Below are 16,080 nucleotides of genomic sequence, written 5' to 3'. Positions count from 1 at the left end.
TCAGTGCAGACAGGCCCTCTCCATACCTCAGCCCTCACATGCCCCACTGCATAGTCTCTAGCACAGCAGAAGGAGACCTTCCGCACGCATGACAACCGCCTGGTTTTAGTGATGGCTTTAGCTGCCCAAACTCAGTTCTTCTCAAAGAGGCTGAGCATCCCACCTGAAGCACAAGTCAGCTCAAAGCCAGTACCCAGAGAGAACAGGGAGAACAGGGACACAAGGTCCTCCAGAAAGGAGACTGGAAAAGAGAGGGGACAGAAAAGCTGTCCATCCAGCCATCCTGTGCCTGGAGAGACAGTGGCACCCCGTGGCGAGACCAGTTCATCGCAGTCTCACCACTTGGGCCTTGTCAAACAGCACCCACCTTACCACAGGTCCAGTGCTACCTTCTTATAAGCTATGGTGGTGCCTAAAAGCCTACAGGTAGGGGCATTTCTAGGGGATCGGGAGCCTCCGGTCCAGCCTCAGCACCAGCCAGCACACGGCATGCTCCTGCATCATGTGTTGCAGAGATGAGGCTGAGCTGCTCTCCTATTTATATCGTGATGCTTCTGCTTTGCTATATTAGTACCAGGCTGAATCATCCATCTGGGCTCCTGGAAGAGGCATTTCAGGTCTATGATTGTCAGCTGCCTCCTTAGTCACTTTTGCTTCTTGTGCCTCCTGTTTCAGTGTTACTGTCCCACATTTAAGTGCTGCCAAATATACAGACACCCTGATATTAAAAGGTTGTCAGATACCCTTCAGAGAAGACAGATCTCCAAAGTCCAAACCATCTGCAGTTATGCTAGAGCCTGTGGCTAGAGTGCAAGAGTTTTCCAGCTCGTGCCCTTGCCAAGCAGCAGCCCATTAGTATGTTCTCTGTCTCGAAATTCCTCTTCTAGTTTCTATGGGACAGGTGCGCGTCTTCACTTCCTGTCCTAAATGGCATCACTCACTGCGCAGGTGTTGAACAACGTTGAGCAGCTGTGGAGACAGATGTGGCTGTCTTTCAGAACCGCCTTGATTAGCTGCTTCTTATTATTATTACATACAGACTCATATCAGAAAAATAACACCAGAACCATATTCCCGCGTCTTGTACTTTCCGTCTTGTACTTTCAGTGTGAACCTATATGGAATAAAGATGATTCAAATGGATTTCACAGGAGCCAGTGCAAACCTGGTCAAGGCAGATTGATTTTGAAATAAAAGGGGCAGCCGTTAGAATATCTACACATGAATTCACTTCAGGATCTGTCCCATGACTCAAATTCCTGGCACGAGGAAGTCCAGCATGACAGCCTGGCAGGCGCAGCCAGACGGCGTTACGCTAGATGTGACAGCACGCAGAACGTGGGAATGACTGCGGGCTGCCAGGCCCCTCGTCCCCAGAGCCTGTGGATGCGACGGGGGAAGCAGGGAGCGTGCCAGCAGCCACTGGGGATGTGACATCTCGCCACGACAGGCCTGGGGAGGCCAGGCCGGAGAGTAGTGGGGTTCAGCGCTACCCCTCAGCGGTGCGGAGGCCCCAACGTCCCCAGTCACTGGCTCCCCATCGGGCACCTGAGGCGTGAGCAGCCACCTTGGCTGGGTGTCCCTAGGGATGGGGCGTCTCGCCCCCGCGCACCCCTCCCGACCCACCACCCTCTCCTGCCCGCACGCCCCACCCCGCCTCCCGCCAGCAGCCTGCTCCCGCCACGGCGCGTCATGCATATTCACGAGGGGGGCGTGACCTACCAGCACCCTTTCTATTATTCATGAGGTTTCGCGCGCTTTTGCCGACCACGTGGGACTTTTTCGCGCGGAATCCGGCTAGGGCAGGAAGAAGCGGCGGTGATGGCGGTGAGCGGCCGGGCCGGGCGGGGGCAGCGGAGCTGTGCGGCTCCAGGCGCGATCCCCGCGGGGTGCAGACCCCGCTTCCTTCTCGCCGCGGGCGTCTTTGCACCGTTGCGCGGAGTTCAGGGGGAATTTCGGGGGGGGGGGCGGTCGGGGTTCTCCAACCGGGAACACGCTAAGTGCCGTGGAAAGTCTTCCCGGTGCCCTGCACCGGAGAAGGGAGCCGGCGATGGGAGGGACCGGAGCCTTTCCCTTCCCCTGTGGCTGCTTTGGGTTCTGAGGATTAATCCCCCCTCCCTGCATCTCCGTTGTCATTTGCAAGGAGGGCAAATCTGGGAGCGCTGAACGCCTTCCCCCCTCTCCCTCCCCCCGCCCGGTGCCGGGCAGGAGGGTGCCCCGGCCCCGCCACCGGCCCCCGCCGCCCTCACCCGCTCCCTCCTTGCAGGACTCCTCCGAGTCGCAGGCCGCGGCCACCAGCCCCGTGCGCAGCTCGCGCCGGGGCGATGCCTTCACGTCCAGCCCCGGGCGGGACCTGCCCCCCTTCGAGGATGAGTCCGAAGGGCTCCTGGGGACCGAGGGGCTCCCCGAAGAGGAGGAAGAAGGGGAAGAGCTCATCGGGGAAGGCATGGAAAGGTAAGGAAACCCGTGGAGCCAGCTTCCCCAGGGGTTGTGTCTGGGGAACGGGGGTTTGCTAAGGGGGACCTGGATGCAGCCAGCGGCCCAGGGGCCTTTAGCCGTGGTGGGACACCTCTAGCGTACTGGTACTTGTGGTGAGGGGTCTGGGCAGCGTATCAATCAAGTCCTGGAAGAACAAAGCAAATTGCTGATTGGGAGCAAAATGCCGTTTCAGCCAGTGTGGATAAACCTGGATCTTCCCGGGAGGGCCTGTGTGATGCACATCCAGCCCAACTCCTTACTCTTGCAGGCATAAATTTTGCTGTTTTGTTACTTAGCCAGGTCTGCTGGCAAGATAGTAAACTTTACAACACAAAGGCTTGAATGCTGGCATTCATTATTATGGTGCTGGAGCCCTTTGTACTGCCGGGCATCTTTCTCTGTAAAACGTCCTCCTGCTCAACATGTTCGATCTTGCTGCAAAATAGCTGCCCTGACACCAATCCGGCAGTAGCCAGAGATGAGCTGGAGATCCGGAGCGTGGCCTGATACAGTGCTATCTGTGCGTACTAGGGACTACCGCCCCATCCCAGAGCTGGATGTCTATGAAGCAGAGGGCCTGGCCTTGGATGATGAAGACGTGGAGGAACTGACCGCCAGCCAGCGGGAAGCCGCAGAGCGAGCAATGAGGCAGCGAGACCGCGAGCTGGAGCAGGGCTTGGGCCGCATGAGGAGGGGGTTGCTTTACGGTAGGTGTCGATGAGCTTTTACAGGTAGGCTGCTGATTTTGTATGGTTGACTGTAATGTGGCCTTTGTGGGGGAGCTAGCCTCTCTTACCATAAGAAAGGCAAGGAGGTCTGTGGAGCTCCAGTGGCTCAGGGTACATTTGGGTTCCTAGAGAAGTTTCTGGCAGTGGGCTTGATTGGACTCCCCAGCAGAGAATCCCTTTGATGTGGGCTTCTGGTTGCTGCTGAAACAAAGTCAGGATCCCAGGCCTGTATCAAGGGTATGGGATTGATTGTACCTAGCGTACGCTGGGGAGTGTGCTGGGGTTGGTGTTCCTACAGAGACTTTTGTGGGATGGCTGCGGGGGCCTTTATTGCGCTTGGAAGTCCATGCCTTGGCCTTCCTCCTTTAGCATATTAATGACCATGTGTGGGTGCTGCTGAATAAGAATATTCTTGTTTTGCCCCCGATAAGGTCTGTAGCTACATTGTGAAAGATGTAGGAGCCAGGCTAGAATTGAGCTTGAGGGTGGCTGAGCCTAAGATGGCCCCGTGTTTGTATCCCAGGCTTTGACCTCTTTGCTTCCAAAGCCTGTTCAATGCAACTGTGACTAGTCCGAGGAGTGGGAATGGGAATCTCAACTCTGACCAGCTTCTGCTCCCCATCTTTAGATAGTGACGATGAAGATGAAGATCGCCCTTCGCGGAAGAGGCGGCTGGCAGAACGGGCTGCTGATGGCATGGAAGAGGAGGATGAAGATATGATCGAGAGCATCGAGAATCTGGAAGACATGAAGGGGCACTCAGTGAGGGAATGGGTTTCCATGGCAGCTCCCCGACTTGAGATCTACCACCGTTTCAAGAACTTCCTGAAGACCCATGTGGATGACCATGGACACAATGTTTTCAAGGAGAGGATCAGCGACATGTGCAAAGGTAGGGCTTGGTGATTGCAGGCTCTCTCCTCTTTATGTGGTTTCCAGTACTTTCCAGTGCACCAGTCCATAAGCGGATTTTGCCTGCCTGCCCTGTTTGTGCCAGACATTGAGTCAGCACTCTAAAGAACTCCGATACTGATGGAGATAAATGAATAATGGAAGCATTTCTACTATCTTCTTTGATTCTGGATTACTAATTGGAAGGCCCTTGGCCTCTGCTACTCATTAATATTCATACCATAGAAATGCTGGCAAAAAAATATGTGGGGCAGCAGACTGTGGTCTGCAAGCTCACGAGCTGAAAGAGACAACAATTACTTGCTGTCTGTGCCAGTTACTTTCGCACACTGGAAACTGGATTATCCAGTGAGGGGACACAAATAGACCTTGTGACTTGGAAACGATGTTAGTGTTACAGCCACCTGTTCTGACTAGGAGCTGACAGAAGCAGCAGTCTTTAAGGCTGTCATTGATAAATTTTAAGAGCAGAAATTGTCACATCTAAGAACAGCTCAGGTAACTGTAGTTGCTTGTATTTCTTCTTTATATTGAGGCAAATGCTCCAGAAGCCTGAGTACGGGATCAGGATCAGTGTTGTACAGCAAGAAAATAAAAGTTATGTTCCTGGGAAGGAACAAGACAAATAAGACACAGAAGGTTTTTGCCAGCCATCCAGCACAGTTGTTTCTCATGTTAATTTATGTTTCTTGGAGGTCTGTGGTGGAGTTACGTGTTGGAGTGAGGCTTCTGAATTTCAGGAACACTGAGCCTGGGAAATATCTGTGCTGAACTGGTGAGGAACAATCAAAAGTTTGGTACTGGTAAAGAATTTGGCAGAAATATGATTGTAAAACAGTTTTCCAACCATTTTCAACTTCTTGACCGCTGAATATTTTTTCATGGGAGGTATAGACATCAGCAAAACCTGCAGAAAACAGGCATGTCTCTTCTGGTCTCTTCTAGTCTTTTGCAGGCTTTTCAAGGGGTGAGCAGGTTGAAAATAAAATTCACCTCCTCGTTTTCTCCAGAAAACAGAGAGAGCTTGGTGGTGAACTATGAAGATCTGGCTGCTCAGGAACATGTCCTTGCCTACTTTCTGCCTGAGGCCCCAGCAGAAATGCTGAAGATCTTTGATGAAGCAGCCAAGGAAGTGGTGTTGGCCATGTATCCCAAGTATGATCGTATTGCTCAGGAGATCCATGTCCGTATCTCCCACCTCCCTCTGGTGGAAGAGCTGCGGTCACTCAGGTAAGCAGCAGAATTACCAGCTCAGGAGAGCTAGACTGCTTGCTAAAGCTCTGGATAGGTCCAACAGGGTGACTGAGCCTAAGACAGGAAAGATTTCAGTTTAAGGATTAACTTCCAGTGTTCCCAAAGGTAAAACACAAACCTCAGGAGAAAACGCTTACTGATGACTGTTTCCTATTAAACCTTTACCAGTTGTGCCTTGTAGCGAGAGTGCCTTCTCGGTCTTCTGCTTTCTCTACGCCCTGCAAGCATCCAGCATCACTCTGTCTTTCCCTAGGCAACTGCACTTAAACCAGTTGATCCGAACCAGCGGGGTAGTGACAAGTTGCACAGGGGTCCTACCTCAGCTCAGCATGGTCAAATACAACTGCAGCAAGTGCAGCTTCATCCTAGGACCCTTCTTCCAATCTCAGAACCAGGAGGTGAAACCTGGTTCCTGTCCAGAGTGTCAGTCTCTTGGTCCCTTCGAAATCAACATGGAAGAGGTAAGAGATGTGGGCACCTGGGAATCTCTTATCTGGACATGGTTGTCTGCTTGTCCTGCCCAGGCTGCTGCATTGCCTGTTCTCCCCACCTGATCTTGGCTCCCTCCCTTTGAACAAGCTTGATGCTGTGAGAGGGCAGTAATGCTATATGTAGAACACAGATCTTGTTCTACATAGGTATTTGAGTTAATGACCTGAATCTGCCTCATTTGGCACCCAAAAGTCCTTTACTGTCTCTTTGTTAGTGTTTGAGCTGAATCTTTTGCCGCCTTCTTCTCTGTGGTACGTAGTTACCTATCAGTATTGTAAAAATGCAAATGCAAAGCATCCAGCTCTCCTCCTTCCCAAGTTAGGTCAGTATTTCCTGATCTGCCAGTTAAGGAAACTAGAGGACAGTAGCAAAATCATTGATGTGGAGAATTCTGGCTTTCCTTCTGTGCTCTGACATCTTTGACCATTACAAGCATGGTGTCCTGCAGGAACCAGTCCAAGATTTGGGTGGATCTTGGAGGCTGAAATGCAGAGGCTAGGTGCGGCAAAGAACTTTGCTGTCCCCATGGTTGTCCATCACACCCTAGAATTGCTCCTAACAACCTGCATCCCTTCATGCCCTTAGTTACTACTCAAAGTCTAGTAAATCTTCAAATGGACTTTTTCCAGTGAGGTGCCTTTGAAAACCACCAGCACTGCTAATACCAGCAAGACTTGCTGGGTAACTTTTATGTTGTTGCTGCAGACAGTCTATCAGAACTATCAGCGCATCAAAATTCAGGAGAGCCCTGGGAAGGTAGCTGCTGGCAGGCTGCCCCGCTCCAAGGATGCCATTCTCCTCGCCGATCTGGTTGACAGCTGCAAGCCAGGGGATGAGATTGTGAGTAAATTGTTTAAGTCGTCATGCACAGGGTGAGCACAGCATTTTTAAACTCACTGACAATAAGATCAAAGGGACCTGGATAGTTATATGCGGAAGAGATGTGGGGAGGGGTTATCCTCAGACACATTTGGACAGCTACTTTCAATATTGGTATCTTAAAATGGAAAGAGGGGGCCGTTCTATACTGTGTGGGAACTGATACAACCTCTCCTGGTTTCCAGGAGCTAACAGGGATCTACCACAACAACTACGACGGCTCCTTGAACACTGCCAATGGGTTCCCAGTGTTCGCGACCGTGATCCTGGCCAACCACATTGCCAAGAAGGACAACAAGCTGGCCATCGGCGAGCTGACTGATGAGGATGTGAAAGTGATTGTGGGTCTGTCCAAAGACGAGCAAATTGGAGAGAAGGTGAGTCAGCCTCAAAACAGGCCTCCTCTTCCTGCTGACAGCTGACCATCACCTTGCAGTTGGATCAGAGAATGATGGAAGTTATCAGCTGGCAAAACAGTGGTCAGAGGAACTTTTAGAAATCCCACTCCTGCCTGAAAACATCTGGTCTTCTGTAGCTCTCAGACAGCTGTTGACGAGATGAGTTACAGGAAGGAGGTCCATAGGGCACTCTCTCCTTGTACTTTTTGGGATTAGATACTCTGTTTCTCCCCTCCCTTCTCTGAGCCTTCCACATCACAAAAGGGTGAAAGACAGTCAGACGCTATTTAAATATATGATGATAATTCTCTCTCCCCATATCCTGAAAGAAAGGTGAGAGGAAGTGTTCTGAGGAGCCGATGCTTGTGTTTCCGATCCTGTTAAAAGGGATGTTATTAGCTTAAGCTGTGGAAGTCTTAGCTTTGCTTCTCTCTGCATGGAAAGACCTGAATGCAGTACTCAGAGGGACAAAGCACTTGGAACACGTGAGTGCGCATGGAACCTCACTTGGGATGGGTTTAGGCTCTCTAGTGTGGGGACTTCATTCTGTTACCTTGGTCACACAGTTTAGTATTCACTGTGCAGTTCCCAGTGGGTGGAGCAGCTTCTTTTGAGCCAGGGCTGGTTTGAAATCAGTAGTTTCCAGCATCAGGATATTATCAGAATACCCTTGAGAAAGTACATCAGTTGTTTATAATAACGAATGCTTGACCACGATGGCAAATTGTGTGCAGCACAGCGCATCCAGCTACTCTCACGTGCAGTCAGCAAGTCTCAAATTGAATCAAGGTCTCCAGCCTAACAATACCTGATAACAGGCACAGCCCCTCCAGTGTGCTCTGTGCACAACAGCAGTGCGGAGGCAGTGTCAGGAGTTTCCAGCACCGGACTCCAGCATCTCCCATGGTCCGACAGCACCATTTTTGTGCAGCAACTTTAGGGGACGCTGGGCGGATAGTTAAATTTGAAATATTCAGCCACCTCTCAGTGGTTAAAGGACCCTTTGGAAAAAGCAGTATTCTCAGAGGAACTGTAGGTACTGTGCCTTAGTATTTTTCATGCCAAATTCTGCCCAGACTGAGCAATGGTATTCTCTGGACAACTTATCCGATTTTCCTTTCAGATTTTTGCCAGCATTGCCCCATCTATTTATGGGCATGAAGATATCAAGAGAGGCTTGGCTTTAGCTCTGTTTGGTGGGGAGCCCAAAAACCCAGGTGGGTGTCACTTGTATTTGGTGTCACATGCTGCTGCTTCACTCAGCTGAAAGCAAATGGATCTGGGTTCGTCTGCACTGTTGCAATGAGAGTGGTTAGAGTTGTCTGTGTTTCTTGGTGACAGACGAGGTAACAGACTAAGGGATATCTGTGGTGGAAGTGACTGTTTTTATCACACTACACATTTGGTGTAGGAGTTGAAATGCTAAGACTGAAAGCAGCTCCTGCTGCAAACCTGGGCATATTTTTATCTCTCCTCCTCTAGAAGGTCAGGTTTGATGTCCTGCAGAGGTTTGACCTCTTGGCATCCTGACTTCTTAGAAGGAAGTATTCAGTGAGGTTAGAAATGTTGCTTTTCTCACCTGCATTTTAAAAAGCTGCAGTTGCAGTGGGAAGTGAGAAGTTCTGCTGTGGATTCTGCCTGCTCATGCTCTGCTGCCACTAACTTTTGTCCTTCGTTACTTTGGTGTTTCCGGGTGCTCTAAACTGTAACAAAATGTGTCAGCATCCAAAGCTGATTTTCCCTCAAGTTCTCTGTAACGTGTTTCCCCTGCCTGCTCTTTGCCTTCCCTTCAGCTCTGTGGCCTACAGGGCAGGGTTGCTATCCAAGTGCACACAGAGGACTCACCTGCCTCTCTCCCATTTCTGTTGTAGGCGGCAAACACAAAGTCCGTGGTGACATCAATGTGCTTCTGTGTGGCGACCCTGGTACTGCGAAATCTCAGTTTCTTAAGTACATAGAGAAGGCGTCTAGCAGAGCCATCTTCACCACTGGCCAGGGCGCCTCTGCTGTAGGCCTCACAGCCTATGTCCAGAGGCACCCGGTCAGCAAGGAGTGGACTTTGGAGGCAGGAGCCCTCGTGCTGGCTGACAGAGGTGTTTGCCTGATTGACGAATTCGACAAGGTGAGTCCCAGCTTCATCGTCTCTGTGGGAAGGCTGAGCTGTGGATGGACTGGCGATGAGGAGGCACTGTAACTCGGGCTACCATCCCCCAGCCAACTGGAGTTCCTGCAGTTTGGTTAGGCCCTTTTCTAGTCCATAACGTAGTATGCTACCTTTTCAGAGCTTCCCACACAAGCTAATTCCCCTTGGTGCATTGGGCAACGGGTATAGACGTAGATTCAGTTCAGGTCATCCTTGCTTTCTCATAGATGAATGACCAGGATAGGACCAGCATCCACGAAGCCATGGAACAGCAAAGCATTTCCATTTCCAAAGCAGGCATTGTCACATCCTTGCAAGCCCGTTGCACAGTTATTGCTGCTGCCAATCCTATAGGTAAGTGCTGGGGAACCACAGGACCATCTCTGGTCTCCAACATCAGTCTGTTGTCACAAACACTGCAGCATCGCTTCCCCTGCCTCTGCTTGGTTTCTCCAGTCTGGAGCAGAGAACAAGCAATGAAGGCTTCCTGTGCAGATCTGTGTTTGCTTCAATGCTTCACCCTTGGAGTCTGTGTTTGACCTTGAGGTTTGTCTCTGTGATGCAGGTGGGCGATATGACCCATCATTGACTTTCTCGGAGAACGTAGACCTGACAGAGCCCATCATCTCTCGATTCGACATCCTGTGTGTGGTGAGAGACACAGTGGACCCTGTGCAGGTATAGGCTGTGCTATGAATCTGAGTTTGTGCTGGGTTTGTGGTGTTGCTGTTGGGATGCTCAGCTGCAGATGCCCACTGTGTTTTACTGTCCACTGAGTGACTTCTGTTCCTGTTACTCCACTGCTCACTTGTAGGATGAAATGCTTGCCCGGTTCGTTGTTGGCAGCCATGTCAAGCACCACCCAGGTAGTAAGGAGGCAGTGAATGGCGATGCCAATGAGGTGATTCTTCCCAACACCTATGGGGTCGAACCCATTCCTCAGGAGATCCTGAGGAAATACATCATCTATGCCAAAGAGAAGGTCCACCCCAAACTCAACCAGATGGACCAGGACAAGGTGGCCCGGATGTACAGTGACCTCAGGAAAGAATCTATGGTGAGGATACTGAGAAAAAAGGGAAGAAGTACATACCCAGACTACAATCAGCCACTGACTGCTCCAGCGTCGTTTGACACGTTCTAGCTATTCACATAACAAGAGCCTGTGCCGCTTTTTTATGAGAGACAGGCAGATCCAGCAGTGTCTGCTGAACAGATGATTCTTAATCTAATGCGAGTCTTGCCTGTTGATAATCAATGGACTGGAAACGTGTACAAGTGCCTGCCATTGCGAGGTCCTCTTGTGGCTGAGTCTGGCAGGCCTGTGGGAGATACCTGTATTAGTTCAGCCCCGCATGCTCCTGGTGCACTACATGGAACTGTTTTGCATAGGAATACCCTTCTCTTTTGTCTATGGGATCTCTTGGGCTCATTTTATCCTCTTCCTCCTCCCTTATTCCAAGAAGAGGAAGTTGCTAAGGTCAGAGGGAAGTTTTGGGAGCTTGGGCAGACTACGTTTTTATTGTCTTTAGCCCCCTAGTAGGTGACAGGGGATTGCTGTTCCTGGCAAGACACTAAACAATGGCAAAGAGAGACCCAGAGTAGCATCCCCTCATACCTTGGTGAATTAAAATGTTGAATAGGAGAGGCTTTGCTGCTCTGTGCAGATGTGCCAGCAGGTGGCAGAGCCTCCTTAGCCTGGAAAGGTCCTCAAAGGCCTGAGAGCAGTTCTCTATGGTAGCAAGTAGGTTCTGAAGCAGAGCAGCTGCCTTTCTAGCCCCATGCCTTTTATTTTGCAGTAAAATCTTCTCCCTCCTCAGGCAACCGGCAGCATCCCCATCACGGTGCGTCACATCGAGTCCATGATCCGGATGGCAGAGGCTCACGCCCGCATGCACCTGCGGGATTATGTGGTGGAAGATGACGTCAACATGGCCATCCGGGTGATGCTGGAGAGCTTTATTGACACGCAGAAGTTCAGCGTCATGCGGAGCATGCGCAAGGTGGGTGCGCACCTGCCGAGGGTAGTAGCTGCACCCCAGGGCCCGTGGGTTCGACTGCAGCCTCTCTGGCTGCTCTGGCCATGGGAAGGGACGCGCCCAGGCTCAGCATGGTCCTGTCCTGCAGGGCAAGGTGGCAAGCCTGTGTAAATGGAGCATTGAGAGTCTGAAGGCACTGCTACGTGGCTGTCCTCAGTCTGTGGTGGGGCACGTAAGCTCTCTTAGGAGCTGTGCTTTGTTGAGGCTGAGAGATGTGAGGCAGGAAGTGTGTCCTGAGTCTCTGTATCCAAAGCACTGCAGAATCTCTCCTCTTTTGACCCCTTCACTCCTGTTTTGGCACAGGACTCCCACTACTGCTGCTGCCAGGTAATGGTGATGGAGTCAAACAGGCAGTTAGTTTCTTCACTGTTTTTCTGTGTGCAGCTCTAGGGCTCCTCTGGGGGCAGTTAACCACAGTGTGGCCCTCGCTGTGGTTTAGCGTGCAAGAGTCTGCCCTTCTCTCCGAGTGGCAGGACCTGGCTCTGAACAGCTCTTGGCTGGCTGCAGCCTGGCATTTATCCACTCCGAGAGCCTGCCCTCAGTCTGGGCGACTCGTGGCCTCTCTCTTTGACTGCGAAGAGCCAGCCAAATATGAGTGTCTGCTGAGGAAGGCACAGGGCAGTCTGGGCAAAGGGAAGCTACTCCTTGTCTTTCCCTTCCCCCAAGGGCAGCCCTGCGCAGTGGTGTGCAGTCAGCCTCTGGGAAGCTCCAGGGCTGGTTGCGTGGCCCTTGCAGAGATTGCAGTCAGCAGCAGGTTTGAGAGCAGCCAGCAGAGAACTGTCTTGGCTGTTACGGGGCCGTTGTGTAAGTGCATGTGCAGGTGGCAGCCTGGCAAGGCCCGAGTCCCTTAGGAGATGCTACGGGTGCAGGTGACAGTGGTGTCATTTGGCTCCCCTTGTGCTTTGTGGGAGGAGGGGGTTGGTTGGTGTCGGGCATGGAAGACCTGCAGTGCGTCACTCGGTTCCTAACTCTTTTGGCTCCTCTCATCTTCCCTCCCAGACGTTCTCCCGCTATCTTTCATTCAAGCGAGACAACAATGAGCTGCTGCTGTTCATCCTGAAGCAGCTGGTCGCAGAGCAGGTGATGTACCAGAGAAACCGCTATGGGACCCAGCAAGACACCATAGAAGTCCCAGAAAAGGACCTAGTGGATAAGGTATGGGCTTATTGTAACAAGCCTTCTCAGGGGCTGGCAGCTGCTCTCCGTCTGCAGTCTCACAACCACGGGGGTGCTCTCAAACTTGTAACTTCACTTTCTGCGTTATGGCATCAGAGAAGCCTTGTGTTAATCAATAAAACCCCCAGAAATGGGACTGCTTCATCTGTCTCTGCCCTTGTCTTGTTAGGGAGTGCCATCTTCTTCCCCCTCAGTTCTCATGTAGCCCCACAGAGCTTTGGGTTTGGAACGATAAATCCTGCAGTATGACTGTTGCTTTGCAGGTAAATGAAGACATGAGTTCCCTGGCACTTGCGTTTAAAGAAAAAATAAGCAGAAAAATCTCCGCTTGTGTGAACTTTCCCAGTTCCCAGCTCACCCTTCTCCTCCCTAATGTGCTCTCATCCCTGTGCAGGGGATGCATTCCTGGCTTCATGCCATTCCCAGCAGTGTATTTACCTTACTTGGCATTGAAGCGGTATTTGCTTCCCTGGTTCCTGCTTTTCTGCTCCTCGCATTGAGGGTACAGAGTAACTATTCCCTCCATAGCTACCAGCCTGGTGCTTGCCTGTTTGACTACCCCCAGTTAGAGGTGACCTGCAAAACTGACTCCTACTGGGAGAGGTCTTGTAGGCTCTTGAATAATAGCTGTATTTTAGCTCTAGTGGAAGTAAAAGGACAAGCTGAGAGCAGGCAGATGCTGAGCCAGCATCCTCTTTGCTCAGCTCAGCTCTGCCAATGCTCCTTCATCCTGACCTACAGTCTCCCCTGCTACTGCAGTTGTGGTTCATGCTGAGCAGAGATTGCTGACTGTCAAATTGTGTGAAGCGTCTGCTATGGAAAACCACATGGTTCCTATTTTTTTAATACACTTTTGTTCTCCCCTTCCTCCTCCCAGGCTCGGCAGATCAACATCCACAACCTCTCTGCCTTCTACGACAGCGAAGTGTTCAAGATGAACAGGTTCAGCCGAGACGTGAAGCGGAAGCTGATTGTCCAGCAGTTCTGAGGCTGGCAGTGGAGTCTGCCACGTGCTGCTGTGAGATGAAGCCTCGGTGTTGCCACCCACCCGGGAATGCTACAAAGATCATGATCCAGAGGGACTAAGCTGCACATTCTCTTGCTTGTTTTGTGCCTTATGGATTAAGGGAGTGCTGAGCTGTTGAAGACTTTGTAAATAGAACAGAGTTAAGTAGTTAAGTGCCCGGCTAAGTCTGTTTAGCAACTTCAGTCACTGTTTTGCCTTGTAGCTGAGCCCAGCGGGGAGAAAATTGCTGGCCACATAGATGGCGTGTTTGCTCTTTGCTAGTTGTTATGGGCTCATCTACAGGAGGGGCAGAGAGGGAGCATTAGAAAAGCATTTGTCTGCCTTATCCATGCCCTTTGGATTGCAAGCACCCTCAGGGATTCTCTTTTCCCATCTCTGGCGACTGTGCAGCCTGCTGGTTGATAATTGAGACTGCTTTCAACTCTCCATGAACCAGCCAGCCTCTCAGCTCCAGGCCTTTGTGCCTGACGCTTGACATTTCCCCAGGTGCCCACATGGGTTGACCTTGTGCTTGGTTTCTGCAGGGGAAGGGAGGGGACGGGGAGAAATGAGAACTTAAATAAAACATAACTGTTTCTAATGTTAGTGGTGATCGGTATGGGCAGTGAAAGCTCCTTCAGTGCATCCTGGGGCAGTGTCCAGCAACATTAGAGGAAGGGCTTCCCCTCCCTTATTGGGTGCCAGCTCTGTGCTGCTCTGTGAGCAGATGTGAATTTACAGCTGAATCCAAATGCTGACACCTGAACTGAACAGCATCTCCTTTTCCCCTGTGCTAAGGATGAAGTACTCCAGTGGTATTTTTTTGAGAGTGGTAGTGGAGGAGACCTGAGCTGGAGGTGTTCATGGAGGTCACGGTGGGCTGTGCTGGCACGCAGTTCCCTTGTGTGCATTTTGAATCCATTTGTTTCTCAATACCCTTGTGTTTCCTTGGGAAAAGAAGTTCTTTTGGGAACTTCGGCAGCCACGGGGAGGAAAGAAGCGTGTTACTGAGCAACCTGGACGCTGCAGCAGCTGCCCAGCAGTTTGCTGATACAGGGGCGGTTTTTTGTCCTGGGCTTCCCATCCTATGTTTGCTCTTGATATTAGCAGGAACTTTCTGTGGGAGTGGAGGAGGATAAATCCTGCTTAGGTAGGTCTCTCAACTATTGCACATCTTCACTGTGGAGGGATACCAAAGGATAGTTGCCCGTAGGACAGTGTGATGAACACTGCTGTTCCCACCTAGGACCTGCAGTGGATCCTTTTCCCTCCTAACTGCTTATCGGAGCAATGATCCCTCTGTGGGACTCTGTCCCATGAATGGTAGTATCACCTTGAGACCATCGCATCACAGTATATATCTCCTACCTCCCTTCCTTTCCCAGTCTTTGTTTAGAGAGCCTTGATCTCGTGTCTTGGCTGCCATTTGGATTCCAGTCTAGGAGAAGCAGTAAACCCTCTCCACGATGCAGCTGCCATTGGTAGTGAACGTGCTTTGCCTGGCTTGCCTTGAGGGACTGTAAGGCATCTCCAGCCTCCTCCTACCTTTGCTTGAGTGAATTTGTAAACTGGATGCTCCAATTTTGGGCTGGCCGAGCAGTCTGTGTCCCTAGCTGTTGAACTGTGGAGTTTGTCACGCTGATGTGTGTGTGTGTGTGTGTGTGCGTGCGTCCCCTCAGCTCAGTTGTAACTCGAGGAGCTAGCAGTGCTTGAACCCTGCTGGGGGCTTAGCACATGACTCTCAGCCTGGAACTGGCTCTGCGTGTTGCCTTTTCTGTCTGCCAGCTCCCTCCTGTGTATTTGTTTAACTGTTTTGGCTGTTTTTTCCCTTCCCACTGGGTCTCTGTCTACCAGGGCTTTCTGCAGGCAGCCTGCAGAGGCACTTTCCAGGCATGCCCTCCGTGGCTGAGCTAGCCCTTTGCTGCCTGCGTGTGTATTCAGGTCAGCTGTGTGTGTGCTGGGGATGGCAGAGCTGCTGCATGCCTGTAACCACATGGTGAGGCTGTGCTTAAAGCTGGTATGGTCCCTAAGGGCCAGGGCACAGAGCTGTTAGCACCTCGCCTCCTAATGCCAGAGGCTGTGGGCAGAGGCAGGCCCTGGGCAGAGCAACCGTGAGTACTTGCAAGCTGTATCCAGCTCTGTGGGAACGCGCGTGCTTTGCTGGCGCAAGCGCTGGCCCTAAGATGATAAGGCCAGCAGTAATGGAGCTTGTGTGTTTTGGGAATGAATGTTGGATGTGGAGGGAGAAAGGGGCTCTGTGTTGTGCTAGAGAAATACAAAGTGCTTCCTGAACACTTGAAATTTTGTGAAGCCCCTGCTTGGCCTTTGGTGACCCAGGCAGAAACTTACCTACCTAGCCAAGCATATCACTGCAAACCGTAAGAGAATACCCAATGTGAGGAATAAGTGGGACTCCCGGTTTTCCCAGCTCCTGGCCCTGTTGCTGGACGCAGCTGTTGACTTTCACCCTTCAGTTTTGTCCTACAAGCTGCCTCCTTTGCTGTAGTCCCCCCCCCCCCGACTTGGCACTGGGTGAGCAGTAGTGATAGAGAGATGCTGTTGTTGGAGTCACTGG

General features: G+C 51.3%; 1 protein-coding gene across 1 annotated transcript; it reads left to right on the top strand.

The window, feature by feature from the left end:
- The first annotated feature begins 1,264 nt into the window (after positions 1-1,264).
- MCM2 (minichromosome maintenance complex component 2) lies at positions 1,265-14,111 on the top strand. The gene is made up of 16 exons (XM_068907605.1): positions 1,265-1,827; positions 2,267-2,454; positions 3,010-3,185; positions 3,835-4,098; positions 5,129-5,348; positions 5,626-5,833; positions 6,570-6,704; positions 6,929-7,120; positions 8,265-8,358; positions 9,013-9,263; positions 9,512-9,638; positions 9,850-9,962; positions 10,099-10,341; positions 11,105-11,287; positions 12,323-12,478; positions 13,377-14,111. Exons 1-16 carry the CDS (start codon positions 1,822-1,824, stop codon positions 13,485-13,487), a joined length of 2,667 nt encoding a protein of 888 aa, XP_068763706.1. The 5' UTR covers positions 1,265-1,821; the 3' UTR covers positions 13,488-14,111.
- The last annotated feature ends 1,969 nt before the right edge of the window (positions 14,112-16,080 follow it).

The sequence above is a fragment of the Struthio camelus genome, chromosome 14, assembly GCF_040807025.1.
Source record: "Struthio camelus isolate bStrCam1 chromosome 14, bStrCam1.hap1, whole genome shotgun sequence".
Classification (NCBI taxonomy): Eukaryota; Metazoa; Chordata; class Aves; order Struthioniformes; family Struthionidae; genus Struthio; species Struthio camelus.
Note: the sequence above shows the minus strand (reverse complement) of the source record. Positions and strands in the feature narration are given on the sequence as shown.

Coding starts and splice junctions, on each gene's coding strand:
- MCM2 (XM_068907605.1), top strand. Junction 5,834..6,569: donor TCGAAATCAACATGGAAGAG/GTAAGAGATGTG, acceptor TTGTTGCTGCAG/ACAGTCTATCAGAACTATCA. Junction 9,264..9,511: donor TGATTGACGAATTCGACAAG/GTGAGTCCCAGC, acceptor GCTTTCTCATAG/ATGAATGACCAGGATAGGAC.